The sequence below is a fragment of the Myodes glareolus genome, chromosome X (genome assembly GCF_982192425.1).
Source record: "Myodes glareolus chromosome X, mMyoGla1.1, whole genome shotgun sequence".
NCBI classification, from domain to species: Eukaryota; Metazoa; Chordata; class Mammalia; order Rodentia; family Cricetidae; genus Myodes; species Myodes glareolus.
The window spans coordinates 70,883,173-70,905,355 of NC_142053.1; the positions used below are offsets into that span (position 1 = coordinate 70,883,173).

The 22,183-nt window shown below is 34.6% G+C and overlaps 1 protein-coding gene across 1 annotated transcript in view; it reads left to right on the plus strand.

Annotated features, from left to right (window-relative positions):
* Chm (CHM Rab escort protein) overlaps positions 1-22,183 on the plus strand; it is a 157,992-nt gene that overhangs the window by 71,756 nt on the left and 64,053 nt on the right. Inside the window, exons 5-8 of the mRNA XM_048417802.3 lie at positions 255-615; positions 3,001-3,117; positions 3,621-3,741; positions 5,269-5,494. Coding sequence (XP_048273759.2) covers positions 255-615; positions 3,001-3,117; positions 3,621-3,741; positions 5,269-5,494 — 825 coding nt within the window. The remainder of the gene's footprint in view (positions 1-254; positions 616-3,000; positions 3,118-3,620; positions 3,742-5,268; positions 5,495-22,183) is intronic.

Here is a 22,183-nt window from a genome sequence, read left to right on the forward strand (position 1 = left end):
TTACTGAGTTTATTTCCTTTTAAAATATGATTCTTTTGTCCTCCTTAAATTCTCAAAAATGCTCATGTTCATAATCTCTAATATCTTAAATTTCAAGCTTCATATTGAAACTTTAACAGTATGGACCACAGCTTAAGACAAAAGGATAGAAGTTTAAAACTTGCTATGAAAAGTTAAAAACGATAAGAAAAATGTAGCAGGGCAGAAATGTCAGAAGCACGATATTGATTATTATTTTTCTAATTTCTTATTAGCCAGGATTTACACAAAGATGTTAAGGAAGCTGGTGCACTGCAGAAAAATCACGCTTCTGTGACATCCACGGAGTCCGTAGAGGCTGCAGAGGCTGCTTGCCTGCCTACTGCAGATACATCATTAAACACCAGGAGCTGTGAAACACTAGCAGAAGAAACTCAGAGCAGTGAGCCAGAAAGTTCACTAGCTGAAGCAGCAAGAGAAAAAGAAAATCATAGTGGTGATAAAGCTACAGAAGAAGAGCCAAGTGAAAATGTGCCTAAAGTACAAGACAACACAGAGCCACCAAAGAAAAATAGAATTACTTACTCACAGATTATTAAAGAAGGCAGAAGATTTAATATTGATTTAGTATCAAAAGTAAGTATCTATTTTATACATATTAACGTAGAACAATAATAACTTTCAATTGATTGTAAATAACATCTTAAACTCTTAAGTGTACTTTTCTTCATTTTAGTTTCTGAATTGTAAAGTGTTTGCTTTATATAAAGATAGTAAACAAAATTTTATAATTCAGTAATAAAATAGGTTAAAATATGTTAAAATGATAGTATTAATATACTTAACTGTATAGTTTAAAAGTGAAGAATGCTTTGTATTGGGGCAGGTAGTTCATCCTAATATTCTAATTCGTGGGCACTATGAATTCCATCAGAAGAAAAATTCTATTGAGTTTGTGTTAAAATCTCATGTTCTTTGCAATAAATTTTATATAAATGCCCCTAGCCCCTATAAAATTTAACCTTAGTATAAATATTCAGAATAAACAAATGCATTTTGAAAATCATGTGGTCAGGTTTGAAGGCACTGGAGTATACCTCTCTACTGGTGGCAAAAGATGTGAAGAATGCTTTTGTCTTTGCTGTTATTTCTATAATTAGCTCTAACGTTAGCTCCTTGTAATTTCTGATGAGGTTTCTGGATCATGGGAGGCTTCAGTACTGCATTGGGTTTGTAAGAAGCAAGTCTGATTTTGTTCAAATTAGTAATTAAATATCCTGTCAGGCTTGCCATAAAGGGTGTGATAAGAGAAAAGGAAGAGGCAATTCATGCATCTCACATTTTGCTGATGAAATCTGGTATGCCCATTCCCCTGTTTGCTTTGTACTTTGTGTGGAAATATGAATATTTCCGTACACAAAATATTATACTATTCAGAATAGTAGATAAAAATCAACATACAATTTTTTTCCAATTAAAAACTATTCTAAATAAGCTTCTATACCTCAGTTATGAAGCTAATGTGCCAAATAGAGAAAAAGTGTTTAATAGCGATTCTGATTATTTGAGTGTAATTACAACTTTGTTTTATCTCTCATCGATGTGAAATTGCCGTGGTAGATTACTTTGGGGGCATTGAAAAAGAGATTTGTGATTAAATATGGTACATGTATTTTTTCCATGTTTCAGAAACATATGTCTAAGATAATTTTAGTTGAAATTTGTTTTTATTCTTCAGTGGGAATTGAAATTCACTTGTTTTAAGTTTTATTTGACTTAATAAGAATGAGTTTTTGGTCTATATAAATATTAATTTATAGAATTGCATCTTTTGATGAAGTGTTGCATTAGAAATAATTATTTTTTAAAGAACTGAAATACCACTTTATTTTATAGTTAAGACTTATCATTTTAAAAATAATGTAAAGTGTATCAGTTTTGTAGTGTGTTAGGAATGAGGTAATCAAATAACATGGCATGTTTATTTAGTCAGAGTATTTGGATTAATGTCTAAAATTACCACTAAGTTCGGTTGGCATAATGCTTGCCTAATATTATAGTTTACAAAATTGCACATAATTTATATTGATTTTCAGATTATCTTCCTGGGTGCTCAAATTATTGAAATTAAAATTTTGAACTGTCATATTTCTTTGTATAGTTAAGCATTTTATTTAATTTTTCTCTAGTTATTATGGATGTATCTTTTATCTTTTTAATTTTTTGAGTTTTAGAATATAAATATCATGATCATAGGAAGTAGCCAAATATATATTTATACATGATTGAATTTCAAACATGACTGATAATACTGTATAAAGTTTTATTATTTTCCTCCCTGATATTAATTATGAGGTATGGCAAAAGATTAGGTCAATGCTTCACACACATTATATACTTAGATTTTGAGGGGCCTAGAATTTGACTCTGTTATGGAAATGTATCACAAATCCATGGGATGTCATTTTGTTTGTTTTTGATTGGTTTTTCTATATTGTTAGCATGGGGTGCTCCACTGTACTCATCTTATTATAACCAACTGGCTTGATTTCCAGTTCAAAATCTTGTATCGAGCTTACATCTTTAGATTCTGAAGTAGCATATCATTCAGATGACAAAGATATATCAGAAGGAAATACAGTGTTCTGTTGATGTACTGTGTGCAGTGTGACATCCTTAACAGACCCAAGATTTCACAAGTAAACGCATTAACATTTCTGTAATGAAATTCATTGATGTTCATATCCAGACAAGAGTAGAAGAACCATTTAAGAGTTAAGGCTTTACTGCCAGAACAAGTTATAGAGAAACCTTTTATATTATAGAAATTTTTGATTTCAATTTCAATAATGAACTGGGACCATTTAATGAATTATTTATATAATACTTTAACATTTAAATAAACATGTAACTTCAATTCTGACAGGTGTGTGTGTGTGCGTGTGTATGTGGTAGTTGCCAGTTGCCGTTTTCCATTATTTTGCCTTTGATGATATCCTCTCAAACATTTTCTACCTGCAGCTTCTCTATTCTCGGGGATTACTAATTGATCTTCTAATCAAATCAAACGTTAGTCGATATGCAGAGTTTAAAAATGTTACAAGGATTCTTGCATTTCGAGACGGAATTGTGGAACAGGTACTGTACTGCTCAACTATGTGAGCCAAGTTACTATTACTCATTTAGAAAAATAAGAAAGGACTGTAACTGTTTTCTTAGTAAGGTAGTTATTTCCATTTTTGCATGGTTGTTTATAAATGTAAATATAAAATTTGCTTCATAAGTTTCCTGTGATATTTTTGAACATTTGTTCCCCGGGTTGATTTTAATGTTGAGGATTGCTAGTTTCAGGCAGCAGTACTATATTTGAATTGTCATTTGTTCCCTATTATGGGTGATATGCCATTGGCCTTTTAATGACATGAAGAACAACTTGGCAGAATTAAGTAACAGAGCTCTCAAGTTAATTAGCTCTGTAGTTAACAGAGATGCTATTAGAGCTGATGAAAAGTGACAGGAAGCACCCAGAATGGAATGGAAATGCTAACCTTGTAATGGGGAAAGGAATACAAAGTATAATCTGGAATACTTGTGTGATTAGCAAGCATTTCCAAATCATCATTACTTTCAAATCTTTTCAGGTTCCCTGTTCTAGAGCAGATGTCTTCAATAGCAAACAACTTACTATGGTAGAAAAACGAATGCTTATGAAATTTCTAACATTTTGTATGGAATATGAAGAACATCCTGATGAATACAAAGGTATTGCTTTTCATTAACTTGGGTTTTCTAACTATTTGTGATTTTAATTTTAATATCCTTCCTCAATTTGGTAAACAATTGATTATTATAATGTACTCTAACTCTTCTGTATCCAGTAAGTTAGCCAGAGCAACATGGTACTATTTAAATTCATTTAAATAAAATGCTAAAAAGTTCATTCCTTCAGTCATGCTAGCCATATTTCAAGTGCTTGGTATCCATTTGTGTCTAGTGAGTATAATACAGATATTTTCAACATTGCCAGAATGTTATGCCAGACTCCCATTTTTATTCTTTGTAAATTAAATACCCTGGTTAGCTGATTACTTAATCTATGTGTGTATGACACTAGGAATTGAGCATGGACATAGCTTATGTGATAAGGCCTATTAATTGATTGTTGACATATCACTTTTTTGTTATTTTATCTTTATTATTAATAATAAATTTGCATAGATGTCATTTTTTAGGACTACGTTTACTTGAAATATTGAGCCATTCATTTTAATTTACATAAATGCTATGTGTTGCATAGTGGAAACCTCTAGATTTAGAGAAGCTATGGTTTCCAATTAGCTTTAAATGTATTATTGCAAACTTAAGGACAGTTATTTTAGTTTGTTAAAAATTCATTTCATTGGTTTAGTGTCAGCAGCTTTTCAAGTACATTTGAGCTGGAAAATTGTAAAATATTTTATTGATAATTCATTGGTAAAATTACACTGAGATTTGCATCATTGATTTGTTTTGACAAAATTGTGAAGACCTAATTCTTGGTAGTAAAGTCTCAATAAATACCAGGTAGTTCTTTCCAGTGCTTAAACTAAGAGCCTTTCAGTCAGTTCATTTCTGTTATTTTATTGGCTTATATTATTTCTCTAAAGTAATGTCCTTTGTTGTATGATTATTTTCTCCTAGTAGTAAAGCATTTACTTGTTTTCTGTTATGTAGTGAAAAGATTAGGTTTATAGGGGTTCCTTATTATGTGAAGTGTGATTGTCAGCATTTTGTGTTCCAGGAGCCAGAAAGAAATTAGTTTCATTATTTTTTAGTAAAAGTTTTTATTCTAGGTTTGAATGCAAAATATATATTTAACAAAAGTAAAATGCAAAATGTAGCAGAAGTGACATTTTTATTAATGCATTTTATTAGTTCATTATGTTTTATCTTGCTTAATATTTTCACATGTGTTGACATCATTCTATAGTTTAAATGCTAATGAATTGAGAATATTGCCATCTACCATAATTCATTGAGTTATTTAATGTCTTCCTAGATTTTTATATCAATAAAATACTAAATAAAGATTTATCATTTAAATTTTAAAACCTGTGCCATCAAATCATTTAGGATAATGAGGTTGTTTCTATATTTTGTTCTTAAGACCAATAGTTCAAACTGTAGTGATAATGACTGCTTGTATGCTGTTTGAAGTCTCTAACACATTTGGCTATATTAATGTGTGATGTTTTAAAATAGAAGTTAAATTTGGTTTTAATTTATAAAATTTCATCTTTCTTTTCATAGCATATGAGAAAACAACATTTTCTGAATATTTAAAAACTCAAAAATTAACCCCCAACCTGCAATATTTTGTCCTGCATTCAATTGCTATGACATCAGAGACAACAAGCAGTACTGTAGATGGTCTCAAGGCTACCAAAAACTTTCTTCACTGTCTTGGGCGGTACGGCAATACTCCATTTCTGTTTCCTTTATATGGCCACGGAGAACTCCCTCAGTGCTTTTGCAGGTAAGTTAAGATTTATGTCTTTTAAAAGAATTGTATGAATAACATGAAAATTAGCCAAAGCTTAGCTTGGTGGTGCATCCCAGTATGTCTAGCATGTGGGGTGTAACGGCAGGACTGTTAGGAATTTAAGGCCACTCATTTTTAATTTTTTAGAAAGAAAACAAACTATCTTTTTTCAGTTTCCAAACGAATCCAGTTCCCACTCCCTTCCCTCCTCCCATTCTCTTCTACCTACCCCGCCACTCCACCCCCTATTCCCTCCTCAGAGCGGGTAAGGCACATTGCTTTGAGGAAGGTCCAAGGCCCACCCTACTATATCTAGGCTGAGCAAGGTAGCCATCCAAAGAGAATAGGATCCCAGAAAGCCAATACGAGCAGTAGGGATAAATCCTGGTGCCACTGCCAGTGGCCCTCAGTCTGCCCCAGCCATGTAACTGTCAACTACATTCAAAGCAACTAGTTTGGTCCTATGCTTGTTCCTTCCCAGTCCAGCTGGAGTTGGTGAGCCCCCATTAGCTCAGGTAAACTGTTTCATTGGGTGTCTCCATCATGGTCTTGACCTCTTTGCTCATATTCTCACTCCTCCAACTCTTCAGCTGGACTTTGGGAGCTCAGTTGCTGGATGAAGGTTCTGTGGTGATATTTAAGATATTCATCAGTCTGACAACAGGGCAAGGCCAGTTTGGGCCCCCTCTCCTCTATTGCTTAGGTTCTTAGCTGGGGTCATCCTTGTGAATTCCTTGGAATTCCTCTAGTGCCTGTTTTCTTGCTAGCCCCATAATGGCTCCCTCATTCAAAATACCTCCTTCCTTGCTCTCATCTCTGTCCTTCCTCCATTTCCACTATCCCGTTACCTCAAGTTCTACTCCCTCCCTTCTCTTCTAGTCTTCCCCTTCTGCCCTCCCTATTCTATCCACCCCCATGTTCCCAATTTTGTCATGCGATCTTGTCTATTTCCCCCTTCCAGGTATTTCTATGCATGTTTTTCTTAGGGGTCACCTTTTACTTAGCTTCTCTATGATCATGAACTATATGCTCATTATCCTTCGCTTTACAGCTAGTATCCACTTATGAGTACACATCATGTTCATCTTTTTGGGTCTGGGTTATCTCACTCAGGATGGTTTTTTTCTAATTGCATCCGTTTCCATGCAAATTTCAAGATGTCATTGTTTTTTACCGCTGACTAGTACTCTAATGTGTAACTGTACCACACTTTCTTTATCTATTCTTCAGTTGAGGGCCATCTGTTTTGTTTCCAGCTCCTGGGTATTACAAATAATGTTGCTATGAACATAGCTGAACAAATGCCTTTGTAGTATGATTGAGCATCTTTGTGTATATGCCCAAGAGTGGTATTGCTGGGTCCTGAGGTAGATTGATTCCCAATTTTCTGAGAAACTGCCATACTGATTTCCAAAGTGCTTGTACAAGTTTGCATCCCCACCAGAAATGGATGAGTGGTCCCCTTACTCCACATCCTCTCCAGCATAAGCTATCATTGGTGTTTTTGATCTTAGCCATTCTGACAGGTTTAAGATGGTATCTCAGAGGTATTTTGATTTGCATTTCCCTGATGATTAAGGATTTTGAACATTTCCTTAAGTGTCTTTCTGCCATTTGAGATTCTTCTGTTGAGAATTCTCTGTTTAGTTCTGTACCACATTTTTAAATTGGGTTTATTTGGAATTTTGATGTCTAATTTCTTGATTTCTTTATATTTTGGAGATCAGACCTCTGTCTGATGTGGGGTTGGTGAAAATCTTTTCTCCTGCAGTAGACTGCTTTTTTGTCTTATTGACTGTGTCCTTTGCTTTATAGAAGCTTCTCAGTTTCGGGAGGTCCCAGTAGTGTTTGTGCTACTGGTGTTATATTTAGAAAGTGATCCCCTGTGCACATGCTTTGAAGGCTACTTCCCATTTTCTCAACTGTCAGGTTTGGCGTGGTTGGATTTATATTGAAATCTTTAATCTATTTGGACTTGAGTTTTATGCATGGGGATAGATATGGATCTATTTTCATTCTTCTACCAGCACCATTTGTTGAAGATGCTTTTTTTTAACATTGTATATTTTTAGCTTCTTTGTCAAAAATCAGGTGTTCATAGGTATGTGGATTAATATTTGGGTATTTGATTCTATTCCATCGGTCAACCTCTCTGTTTTTATGCCAATACCAAGCTGTTTTCATTACTGTAGCTCTTTAACACAGCTTGATGGCAGGAATGATGATGCCTCTGGAAGTTTTGTTTTGGCTATGGTAGTTTTTTGTTTGCTTGTTTTTCCCTATGAAGTTGAGTATTGTTCTTTTCAAGGTCTGTGAAGAATTGTGTTGGGATTTTGATGGGGTTTGCATTGAATCTATCGATTGCTTTGGCAGGGTTTCCATTTTTCCTATGTTGATCTTACCTATCTAAGAGCATGGGAGATCTTTCCATTTTCTGGTATCTTCTTCAATTTCTTTCTTCAAAGACTTAATGTTCTTGTCAAAGAGGACTTTCACTTTTTTGTTTAGTGTTACCCCAATTTATTTTGTTATTTGTGGCTATTGTGAAGTGTGTTGTTTCTCTGATATCTTTCTCAACTTCTTTATCATTTGTATATTGGAGAACTACTGATTTTTTTTTTTGAGTTGATCTTGTATCCTGCCATATTACTGAAGGTATTTTTCAGCTGTAGTTTTCTAGTAGAGTTTTTGGGATCACTTATATATATTGTCTTATCATCTGCAAATAATGAAAGTTTGACTTATTCCTTTCCAATTTGAATCCCCATTATCTCCTTTTTTTGTCTTATTGCTTATAGTCAGAACTTCAAGAGCTGTGTTGAATAGACATGGACAGAGTGGACAGCTTTGTCCTCTTCCTGATTTTAGTGGGATCGCTTTCAATTTCTTTCCATTTAATTTGATGTTGGCTTACGGCTTGCTGTATTGCTGTATATTGCTTTTATTATGTTTAGATATGTTTCTAGTACCCCTGTTCTCTCTAAGACCTTTATCATGAAGGGGGTGTTGGATTTTGTCAAATGCTTTTTCAGCATCTAATGAAATGATTACATGGGTTTTTTTTTCTTTCAGTTTATTTATATGATAGATTTTTGTATGTTGAACCATCCCTGCATCTCTGGAATGAAGCCCACTTGATCCTAGTGAATGATTTTTTTTTTTTTTGACGTGTTCTTGGATTCGGTTTGCCAGTATTTTATTGAGTATTTTTGCATCTGTGTTCATGAGTGAGATTGGTCTGTAATTCTCTTTCTTGGTTGAGTCTTTTTGTGGTTTTAGTATCAGGGTAACTGAAGCCTCATGAAAAGAATTTGGCAGTGTTTCTTCTGTTTCTATTATGTGAAACACTTTGAGGAGTTTAGGTATTAGCTTTTCTTTGAAGTTCTGGTAGAATTCTGAGCTGAAACCATCTGGCCCTGGGCTTTTTTTTTTGAGAGATTTTTGATGAGTGCTTCTGTTTCCTTGCAGGTTATTGATCTGTTTAAATTGTCCACCTGGTCTTGATTTAATTTTGGTATGTGGTACCTATCCAGAAAATTGTTCATTTTTTTATATTTTCCAATTTTTTGGAGTACAGGTTTTTGTAGTATGAGCTAATGATTCTCTGCATTTCCTCAGTGTCTGTTGTTATGTCTCCCTTTTGATTTCTGATTTTATTAATTTTTTTCTTTCTGCCTTTTGATTAGTTTGGGTAAGGCTTTGTCTATCTTGTTGATTTTCTGAAGAGCCATCTCTTTGTCTCGTTGATTCCTTGTATTGTTTTCTTTGTTTCTGTTTTATCGATTTCAGCCTTCAATTTGATTATTTCCTGTCATCTACTCCTCCTGGGTGAATCTGCTTCCTTTTGTTCTAGAGCTCTCAGGCATGCTATTAGGTCACTAATGTGAGCTTTCTCCATTTTCTTTATGTGGGCACTTAATGCTATGAACTTTCCTCTTAGCACTGCTTTCATAGTGTTCCATAGGTTTGGGTATGTTGTGCATCCATTTTTGTTGAATTCTAGGATGTCTTTAATTTCTTTCGTTATTTCTTCTTTGACCCAGAGTGGTTCAATAGAGCACAGTTTAATTTCCACCTGTTTGTGGGCTTTGTGAAATTTGTGTTTTTGTTGAGTCCTAATTTTAAACCATCCAATAAGATACAGGGGGTTATTCCAGTTTTTTGTGTCTGTGGAGGTTTGCTTTGTTACTGAGTATGGGGTCAGTTTTAGAGAAGGTTCCATGAGATGCTGAGAAGAAGGTATGTTCTTTTGTGTTTGGGTGGAATGTTTTGTGGATGTCTGTTAAGCCAAATGTGAGCCATGACATCTGTTAGTTCTCTTATTTATCTGTTAAATTTCTCTCTTGTTGACCTGTTCATTGTGGAGAGTGGGGTGTTGTAGTCTCCTACTATTAGTGTGTGGGGTCTCATATGCAATTTAAGCTTTAGTAATGTTTCTTTTACATATGTGGGTGATCTTTTATTTGGCACATAGATGTTCATGACTGAGACTTCATCTTTATGGATTGTTCCTGTTATGATTATAAAGTGTCCTCCACATCTTTTGATTGATTTTAGTTTGGAGTTGATTTTGTTAGATATTAGGAGAGCTACACCCACTTGTTTCTTAGATCATTTGATTGGAAATTTTTTCCCAACCCTTTACTCTGAGATAGTCTGTCTTTGAGGTTGAGGTGTGTTTCGTGTATACAGCAGACAGATGAATCCTGCTTTTGTATCGATTCTCTTAGCCTGTGTCTTTTCATAGGTGAAATGATTCCTTTGATATTAAGAGATATTAATGACCAGTTATTGTTAATTCCTTGTTCTTTTTAGGATGGGGTTGGGTGATACTGTGTGTGTTTCCCTTCTTTTAGTTTTCTTGGTGTGAGGTTATCTTTTACCTGTATTTTTGTGGGTGCAGTTAGCTTCCTTGGGTTGGGGTTTTCCTTCTAGTACTTTCTGTAGGACTGGATTAATGGATAGGTATTATTTAAATCTGGTTTGGTCATGGAATATCTTGCTTTTTCCATCAATAGTGATTGAAAGCTTTGCTGGGTATAGTAATCTGGACCTGCATCTGTGGTCTCTTAGTACTCACAGCACATCTGTCCAAGACCTTCTGGCTTTCATGGTTTCCATTTAAAAGTCGGGTGTAATTCTAATAGGTCTATCTTTATATATTACTTGATCTTTTTCCTTTGCAGCTCTTAGTGTTTTTCTTAGTTCTGTATGTTTTGCATTTTGGTTATTATATGGCAAGCAGATCCAGTCTATTTGGTGTTCTGTAAACTCCTTATACCTTGATAGGGATAACCTTCTTTAGGCTGGAAAACTTTTCTTCTATGATTTTGTTGAATATGTTTTCTGTGCTTAAGGCCACTCTTGACTACATAGCACATTGAGGCCAGGCATAGTTATAGAAGTTCCTATGTCAAAATAAATTCATTCTATTTTTATAGGAAGTTTCATGTTTGTTGGTTGCATCAAAATGATATATTCAGTTTGGCCTGTTTTTGAATCTTATAAAATATTATAAATTGCTATTGTCATCCAACATTATGTTTCAACAATATTACTATGTAAATATGAAATGAATTTTCTTAAAGCTGCAGGGGTCCCGAAAGCAGTCAGACCCAACCACTAGGCATGAAGGTGGCTGGTCCCCAGCCAGCCATGTGGGCAGCTGGCTGGTCCCCAGCGAGCCATGCTGAGGATCCCTGAGTAGCTTGCTGCAGGATCCCCGGCAGACAGGCAGGGGGCAGCGCGTCCCAAGAGCAGCCAGTCCCAGGCAGGGTCGGGACACGAGACCACAGGGCAGGTCTCCAAAGATTACTGGTCGCCAGCATATAGCCATGCCAGCTGCAGGCAGGCAAGGGGCAGACAGATAGGCACACCATACAGAGTGAAGTTAGACATTTATTAGGTGGGTTATGGAGGGCAAGGGAAAAGAGGAGGAGATGGGAGAAGAGAGAGAGGGAGGGAGGGAGGGAGGGAGGGAGAGAGAGAGAGAGAGAGAGAGAGAGAGAGAGAGAGAGAGAGAGAAGAGGAGAGGGGAGATGTGGGGATAGAGGCAGAAGCTGCCTGTTTGAGAGAGGTACATGAAGAGAGAGGACCAAAATGGATGCTGAAGATCAGCCTGCCTCAGGGGATGGAGGAGGGAGTGGGTGTGGCTTGTCTCTTAAAGAGACAGAGCAATCATTACAATATATACATTTTTATTTTTATATTTATATTTTATTCATATTTATTTATTCTATTATAGTTTATATAATTTCATTATTAGATAAGTCAATTGTGAATGTACCATAAACTACTTTTTCCATGTTGATGTTTTTCTATTAACATCCTATATATGTGTCTTCGTTAGGGTTTGTGTTGGTATGATTAAACTCTATGACCAAAACAACTTGGGGAGGGAAAGGGTATATTTGACTTACACTTCCATATCATTGTTCATCATCAAAGGAAGTCAGGATAGGAGCTCAAACAGAGCAGGAACCTGGAGGTAGGAGCTGATGGAGGGGTGATGCTTACAAGCTTGCCCTCAGTGGCTTACTCAGCCTGCTTCCTGTAGAACCCAGGACCACCAACCAGGAATGGCACCACCCACATAGTGATGGACCCTCCCCTATTGCTCACTAATTAAAAGATTACAGCTGAATATTATTGAAACTTTTTCTCAATTGAGGATCCTTCCTTTCAGATAAACTCTGTAGTTTGTGTGTCAAATTGTCAAAACACTAGCCAGCACAGTCTTTTATGTGGTCAAGACTTTCTTTAGGAGTTAGAAAGATGGAGCTATAGATAAAGAATGCTTGCTATGCGAGCATGAGGATTTGAGGTCACATCCTCAGAACCCACATGAAAAGCCTGGAACTCTAGGGCTCCGTGGAAGTCTGAGATTAGAGGATCGCTGTAGCTTGCTGCCACAATCCCAGCTTCAAGTTTAGTGAGAAAACTTGTCTTAATTTTTCTAAAACAGTACGACTAAGATGCCTTATGGAAGGAAGCATTTATTTGGGCTTACATTTTCAGAGTGGTGGGAGTCCCATCATGGTGGGGAACCATAGCAGCAAGTGTGGTTGGCTAGAGCAGGAAGCTCATCTCACACCTTCATTTGCAAGCAGAAAGCAAAGTGAATTTAATGTATGAGGAGGAGACTACACACTCAAAGCCCACTTGTAGTACTATACTGCCCCTGCAAGGCTGTACCAGCTAAACCTCCCCAAACAACTCCAGCAGATATTGAGGGATGTTCTCATTCAAACCACTCTGTCCTGTTGCAAGGGAATGAGGTGAAATGTGAAGGAACAGAACACTCAGGCATGCACAGGCACACACATATACTCATGTAAACATGTATAAGGACTGCCATTAGGATACATACCTAAGAATGAATTTTTTAATAATTTATTATGTATGAGTTTTTTTTCCTACAGTATATATGTGCATCACATGTGTGCCTGGTGTCCACAGAGGCCAGAAGAGAATGTAAGATCCACGGTAACTAAAGTTACAGATGCTTGTGTGCTGATATGTGGTAGCTGAGAATCAAACATGGGTCCTCTGCAAGAGTAGCCAGTGCTCTTAACCAATGAGTCATCTCCAGCCACGAATGGGTTATTTTTTAGGCATAGCATATGTGTTTTATATTTTACTATCATAATATTATTTCATTAGTTGCTGTCCTTTTCTTCATGATTTATAGGATTTTAAGTGTATTCTGATTATTGATCATAGCTAAAATTTTATATATTTTTTTTCTGTTTGTGTGTCACAAGTAAATTGTTAAGATAATATAGTTAGATCCAGAAAGCTATGTTAAACTACCAGTCATAACATAACATAGTAGTTAAGAATATGAGCTTTGTAGATATACTGCTTCTGTTTAAGTCAAGGTGTCTCTGTATACTGCCATTGTAAGCTTGGAGAAGTTTTATAGCTCTATTAGAGTTCTACAAATTAAGTTTGCTGTTTGAGTTGTCTCAGCTAAATCTTTGTTTATTAATTTTTGTTCTTTACTGTCTCTGTGGTTTTGCTTGTAGGCGACTTAATTTAGTTCTTTTGTATTCTTCCTTTCATTTCCCAGTTATTAGGCTGAAACTTGAAACTTGTTTGATGTAATAGTTAGTGGAACTGATCTCTCCTTGAAATCAGATCTCTAACCCCCAAAGTTTAAATCTTGGTAACCTGTGTGTGTGTGGTTGATATGAAACCATACCAATACCATTATTGATTAACACATATTTTATGGATAGTTCTTGTAACATTACTGCAACACACAATTTCTTGGAGAGACAAACTGCTTTTGTGATGTTTTATACTATCAGAATTTTAAGTGGACATGTGTAACACCTAAGTTTGCTGACTATAAAATGCAATAGCAATGAAATGATTGCAGTAAGATAGTATGGACCACATTTCTTTTTGTGTTGTTTGCTTTTCTCTCCACTGTGAATGGTACCATATATAGTTTCTGTGTCTGAGTGTATAAAACTTTGATTAATATTAACTTTTCATGATACTGTAGTTTTTAAAGCTCCACAATGTACATCTATTATTTTATCATGGTAAATGATAAAATATAATATTATTTATGTGTTTTATGTTTTTGAAAAGTCAGCTATATTAGTTTCCTTGTTTGTGTGTGTGAAAATATGTAGCTCGGGCTAGCCTCAAACTCACCATTCTCCTGCTTTAACTTCTGACGCACTCAGATTACATAAGCATGTCCCACCACACTCAGCTTATCTTTTTATCTAGTAAAAACTTTTAAATGATGAACATATGCAGGAGTTATTTTATATCTTACTAGTTTTTATATATTTTGTTATCAATTCTAATTTTTCATTTCTATTAAGGTTTCTTCATTGAATTTACAGTTATTAAGTTATTTAAGAATAACTAATTTAGACGTTTTTGCTCTCAGTATTAAATTTAATTGTATTATGAAGACAGAAATATTTGAGAATATTGATGCTTTAAGCTTTCTTACTTAGTATAATCATCAGATTTTATAATTTCTCTCTATTTTCTCAAAAACATTTATACAATTAAAAGGTACATAATTATCTGAGAATTGTTTTCAGAGTTCAGTAAATCAAACTTAAATTGTAATTTTCAAATTAATTGTAATTTAATTTTCAAATAAAATTTTCTTTTATTGAATTTTATTCCTGTTGGTTTACCAATATTCAAGATTTTTTTTTTTAAATCGCCATTTTGATACTGGATTTGTCAATTTTTCCCTATAATTTCATCAAAGCTTACTTTGTATTTGTTGTGTCATTTATTAAAATCATAGAAATTTGTCAACATTTCCTAATAACTTTAATGTTTTAATTATCTGCTGATTTTTGTTATCCTTCCTTTTCAGTGTTTCGGAGTCTGTGATTGGCCTCTAGTAGCATAGTCGTGCTTGTGTTTAGTACTTTTGCTGAGCTCAGCTGAGTCCTACTAGCTGCAGTATGCTTCTTTCCTCTCCTTTGCAACCTTTCCTCCTAGAATTTTTGTATCAGAAAATAACTATAGCTGTTGGCTTGCTTTAACATTTTGATTTAATAGAACTCACAAATGAATCTAGGTTGACAGTTCCTTTCACTATTTTTAATGTTTATTCTGTTATTTATATCTCATTTTTTGCTCTTGAAAAGTTTGAAGTCAGTCTAATTTGTGGTTTCTTTGTGAGTTGCATCTCTTTTCTTTGAAGTTTCTTTTAAGAGTGTTTTCAATATCCTACATTTTTACTACGCTCTCTTCTTATAAAATATTTGTTGGGTTTTTTCATGTTATGAGTGTCTGTGTATGCTTTAGTATAGGTATATCCTCCAATTATGTGCAAACTCTCAGAGGTTAGAGTTTTACATTCTCGTTCTGTTTAATATATACTTCCATACGGTCTATTAATGCCATGTGTTAATTCTGCTGATTCACATCAGTGTCTTATTTTCTCTTGCATTGCTTTCCTTGGATCTGGTCACTCAGAATTCTAGGTAGTTTATATTTCTGGAGTTATTTGCTTTTATCAACATGTCACTACAAACTTGAGGTCTTATAGTTACTTTCCAGGACCTTCACTTAGTTATGGAACCTAGTATACAGCTCCACTGTAGTTACACTGGCACAAAGCATTTGAACACATGATTGTTTGAAGTGTTTATTGCCCAAAGCTGTAATTTCAGCCCTAGTTTTTTTTTTTTATTGTGTTCATGTGGGGGTTTCAGGGAATGAGGTATTTATCATGGGTACTTGCTTTCCTTCAGTCTTAGGAGTGCAGTAACAATTGTTTTGTGTAAAATTAGATTTTTTTCAGTGTGAACTGATTGTTCTATTATTATAGTATACGTTACAAAGTATCAGTGGAAACATGTATATCACATTTTTATTTCCTAAATATTTTATTATAAGAATGTAAGTGACCAATTTCTGAATATTATAGATCACTTTCTTCCTCCTAAATAGGAAACAAAGTAAAAATAATGGAGAACTTTTGGATCCTGAGAATCATAGCTCATCCTATTAATTGAAATTAAGTAGGGACTTCTGATCCTCCTGCATCTGCCTCTGCATCGTATCCTACTGGTGTGTACCACCCAGATTATATTTAGGTATACATGTGTATGTGTAACTAAGTATAAATATAATCTATAAATAATGCATATATATATGCATACACACATAGTCATGTACATCTATGCATGCAATAATAGTTAGTAAAAACTGAGGCCATGAATTTGGTGGAGATCGGGGAGGGGTGTATAGAAGGGTTTGGAGGGAGGAAAGGGAAGGGAGAAATATAATTAAACTGTAATCTCAAAAACAAACAAAAATTGTTTAAAAGAACTTAAGTAGGGTGCTTTATCTTATTTTTCTTGGTTACTCCTTCATGTATAATTGCTGTTTCTTGTGGGGTTTTATTTTTTTTTTAGAAACTATGTTGTATTTTTTTTTCTATTGCCACATTCATACGTACCAAACTAGGTAAAGAACAGGGAAAGAATAAAAAATTCCTTGTGAAGCAATCTGCCACACACTGACATTTATTAATACTTTATACAGACGGAATACAGCAACCAAGCATCATTTTGCACAATTGCAATCCTGTCACCATGATTTTAAGGCCAACATGTGCTATACAGTGAGGCCTTATCTAAAACTAAAACATAGTAGTCTTTCTCTAAAAGAATTGAAATTCTTGATATACCTAAGTCTGAAATTTCTGAGTGCAGACATGATGCCACAAGTGGAGAAGACCACATGTTACCTGATACTTCATAGCCTAAACACCCATGCATCAAACATACTGTATTAACTTACCTTCATGTTTTGTTTATTAGGTATATATTAAATACAAATTATTACTATTTGAGTTTGGGTCCCATCACTATGATACCTTGTCTCCTTTTGTATATTAAAATATTCCAAAATATGAAAATATTTCAGAATGAGAATTTTGTGTATTATTTCTTAGACAAATCACTATTTATTTGTTTGTTGTTCCTTGTTTTTTTTTCTTTTTATTCATTCTTCTCTCATACAGTACATCGTAACTGCAGCATCCTCTTCCTCCACTCAACTCCTCCCAGTCCCGCTCCCCCTCCCCTCTTCTCCAGATCCACTCCTCCTCTGTTTGCCTTCAGTAAAGAGCAAGCTTCCCAGTTATATCAACCAAATATGGCATACCAAGATACTAGGCACATCTCCTCATGGTAAAGCTGGATGAAGGAACCCAGGAGGAAGAAAAGGGTCTCAAGTGCAGACCAAAGAGTCAGAGACAATCCCACTCCCACTGTTAGTGGCCCACAAATACCTGAGTTAAACAACCATAGCATATATGCAGAGAAACTAGCACAGACCCATGCAGGCTCCCTGATTGCTGCTTCAGTCTATTTGAGCCCCTGGGAGCCCTGCTTAGTTGATTCTGTGGGCTGTGTTTTCCTGTTGTCCTTGATCCTCAGCCTCCTACAATATTTACTGAAGTTTTCCAAACTCCATTTAATGTTTGGCTGTGGGTGTCTGCATCTGATCCAATCAGCTGCTGGAAGGAGGCCTCTCTGATGACTGTTGGGCCAGGCACAGATCTATGATTTTTGTTAGAAATCATTTCATTGACATTTTAAGGCTAAACTACTATCAAATTTCCTTTTTATTCTTTTACTGAGCTTGCATCAGTAGTGTGCCTGTGGTTCAAATTTGATGTTACAAAAATTGTACTTCATCTTAAACTTCAAATATTTTCAAGGAATGGTACAATGACTGTATGTATTCTAAAAACAACAAACAAATCTTTCCCTGTAATACTTGAAATATTATATTACACTTTTAACTTTCTTTAGTAATTAACACTACTCTGAGTTCTTGGTGTATTTTATATATGTGGTACTGAATTACAGTAAAAATGCTTTACTTTGCTTAGGGTACAATTTTTTAAGTTTTTAATGAATTTACTGCATAATTCACTGTAATTTCATGTAAATATTGATCTGTTTATATCCTAAACTACTAACACTACCACTGTCTATACATCATAGCCTACACTTTTTATCACCAGGTTATCAGACTAAGGTGTCACCTGTTCTGTGATTTCTAACCACCATTCTGTATTCTGTTTTAATAAAAGCCTTTTAAGCATTTCTCACAGCCAGTTACAGCGTGTTCTCATCAAGGCTACTGTTATAAATGGTGTGCATGCATATTTATGTGAAGGATTCAAAGACATTTGTAAGTCATATCCTTGCATCCTAAATGAATTCTGTGTAAGCAGTATAACATTTTAACTACTAGAGGTAACTTCCATGAATAATGCCTTTTGAGGCTTTATCATTTTAAATAGGTAGATTTTTTTAGCAAAGAAAATGAAGCTTATTTATTTTGCTACCTAGTAGACATTAATATGTCAGGGCATATAATTGGGACCATATTGGAAGGAAAGTCATTGAAACCTATGTATTTTCTAGTCTAGCAAGTCTTACAATTTTCTTTACTATATTTCTGTTGGTTAGTATATTTTTTCTGGGACATGGACATACTGTGTGTCCAGTATATAGATTTTTTTTAAAACAGTTTATTTTTCAAACAAGTTCTTTTATGCCCCTTACTTTAGTTTATTGCTGCTATTTGTGTAGTTGATGACAAAATAAATTTTATAACTTCTTTCTAGTTCAGAATTGATTTTATATAGTGGCATGTTTTTATAATCTGAGAAATGAAGCAGCACAGTGGGAGCAAACCAAATTTCATTTTTTTATTCATTCACTGTGTGCATGTGTGTGTATGTGCTCTCAAGCATGTGCACACCGTGCAAGATGGTAAAGACCAATTTGCAAGTATTGTGTCTTTCCTTCCATTGTTCAGTTCTGGGGTTCAATCAAATTCATGTGCATTATTCTTAGCAGCAGGTGACTTTACCTGTTGAGCCCTCTTACAAGAATGAGCAAACAGATTTTGCATATTTTATAAGTAGAAAGGGACTGCCCAGAGAGTTTTGTGTAAGGGAAAAATGGAAATAAGAGATTATTTCACACTTTGCTCAGTAATTAAGTCTTTTGTGATTTAGTGGCCTGTCTTTGATCTCATTTTATCCTTCTAATGAGGAAAACTATTTAAAATCAACAATGGGACTGTTTCAGTTCTAGCATACGTGTATAAACACATATGTGTGTATGTGTTTTTATAATCATGAACACTCAAATAATCACCATCGAACTTTTTAAATTGAGTATTCAGACTCAATGTCTCCCTACATGTTATTTGTGAAAAAATCAAATAATTGCAATATAATATGTAAGGAAAGACCTCTATTACTGCAGGAAATTGTAGATCTCAAGCTTATCTCTTAATTTTAAAACAGAGCATGAGCGAGACCCAAATGTACAAAATATGTGAATGCATGTATGCATTTTTAACAACATTTATTCAAGATCATTGGAGCAACCGGGATGGAAAGGAAAGGAAATATCCTCCATTGGATGCATTCAATTAGTGATTTCAGAATTCTATCCCAAATGGAGCATGCAGATACTGCTTTGATTTGATGGTAACCATTGGTTTAGATTTTTAATATAGACTGAAATATTTGGTATTGCTGTGCCGTTTGGTTTTGAAAGCCTTTAGTTGAAAATTTAGCATTAGGCGATCAAGAGATGAATATGTTTTCTTTCATGTTTTGTGGGTTCCTTTTGGACATATCATAGTAGAAAATTCTTTTCAGGCTAAAGAAATCCACTTATTTCATTCTTTAATAATCAGGACATTTTTTCCTTCAGGGGAATTTTTAGAATCGTAAGAGGCATTTGTTAATTTGGATAAATATATCTGAAAATGGGGGGGGGGAGTCTTAAATGACCAGATATTAAACTTTTTTGAAACACATACACATATATACACATATGCATATAATTTGCATAAGAAGTCAGAAAGAATGAAATATGGGTTTTTTATGTTTGCCTCACTGTTATTGCCAGTGATAAGTAAGCTTTATATTTTCACCCTTTATCAGAAATCCCCTTAATCTCTTTTCATACAAAGACCAGACTATAATTCTGGGAAAACTGACCTTAGGGAATGTTCATAGAAGTTGTTTTGACTGGCTGTCTGATATTACAAATGAGGATAATCAAAATAAAAGGATACTGAGGCTAGAATACAGATTTCCTAATATTCATTTTTTTGTGGCTCTTGAAGTATGCAATAGGACAAATAACTTTTCCTGAAAAAAGCTTCTTAATATACAGTATATTAATCAATGGAATTTGTACATATGAAATATTGTATTGTGGTTTTTTATATAACAGAGCCATAGTTTCTTCAGATTTTCACAGGCAGCTAAGATTTAAAGGAATTTAGCCATTGCTATGAATTTTCATTATTTAATATTTGTTAAGAGATCATGAAAGCAAGGAGTCCCAAGGAGTGAATTGTAAGGGTGGTTCAGGGATCTATAAGATATATGCTGTGTGTCAGGACACTAATGTACTTCTTCCAGTTGGATACAGGTGGCTGCTTATGCCCTAGTCATGCAAGCAAGAAGTAAGTATAGGGAACAAGGTTGACAGAGACTCATGAGATCAACAGATGGTCCTGCTATTTTCTTGGTCTGTTTATTTGAGCAAGTACCTAGTATCTTGCTGTTTCTCTTCTTTGTGAGAATAATAATGGCATCTGTTTTACAGCTTGTATTACAGTGGTTAATTTCTAGAAAGTTCTTACAGTACTGTATACTCATAGAAATATTAGCTGCTCTTACTTTTGTTGTTATTGTGATTATTAATGGTCACTGTCGCTGTATTTATAGAATGCCACAGTGAATATGAGGCAGAGTTAGGAAGTCAGATTTAGCTATTGAAATTAGTAGTAAAGATTTTTTTCACCAAAGGTTAAATATTAGTAAGTAGTTTGGGTTTTGTAGGCTGTATGCTCTCCTTCAAAAACTGTACTAGAAAGTGGTACAGGCATGCCTCTCAATCCAGATTATGCCTAGTATTTATCAACCATTCACTAAATATGAACAAGTGGAAGCTAGGCTGATTTTTATATATAACCTTGGAAACTGTATGCAAATGAAATATTATGGTAGTGTTCCTCAAGTATTCAGAAATTAACATACAAATTACTGGCCTCATCTCCAGAGTTTCAGATTTGTAGAACTGGTGTTGATCATGACAATTTCCATTTCTATCCAATTCCCACGTGTTACTGTTCTTGCTGACCCAGGAAACACTGCCATCAGTGGAATTGCTTTCTGATTATAATTATATAGTTATTGATTATAATGAACAAAAATTATTAGATTATGGTAAATAAAAATGAGCATAAAATGAAGAAACATTTGGCTTCATATCTATTTAGTTCAATAATTGATTTTAGAGCATTTTATATGTAGTTAAAAATTATGTAGCATAGACCTTTATATCAATACAAGAAGTATATGATTTAGTTGAATAAACATACCCATGAGCCAATTAGAGATTAAGTACACTTACTCAGGTTCTAAAATGTTCAGTATAGATGTGAAAGTCATCGGTACTAGGCAGTGGTTTGGAGAAACTTAAGATCTGGCATACACTTAATGTAGATTAGCTGCACCTTGATGAAGTTATAAGCGTTCAGACTGTTGTTCATTATCCGTTTTTAAGAAAAAATACCAAAATACTACAGTGCTCTGAGACCTCTCTTTGGTCTGAACCTGCTTGCAACGTGCATTTAAGTCATATCCATAGTTTTAATGTGTCTTATAGAACAGTTTTTCAGTTCCACAGTTAAAGACATTGATGCCAGAATGATCTTTTCTGTTTGGAGAAGGGCTGCCCTTTGTATTGCAGAGGATTTAACAGAATCCTTGAGCTCTACCCATGGAATACCACTATGTTTCCCCACTAACTTGTAGCAGACAAAATCCATTAATAAACTCTTGACATTGTTGGATGTTGCACTTCAGCAAGTCCATCCAGTTTAGGGTGCATTAGATTTTATGAGTTGCACAATAGTAAAAGTGAGCACTCTGCTTAACAAACGCTACACTAGTCACACATTGAAAGTGAGACTAAAACTTTCTATCCATTCTTAAAATCTTTTTGTACTGTCTTGATTTTATAATCTGTAGCAATGTAAAGTTTCTTTCAGGAATAGAACAATCTCACCTTAGCATTTCAATCAATAGAACAATTCAAGTAGGATATTTGAAAGTGTTATTTTTGACATGTA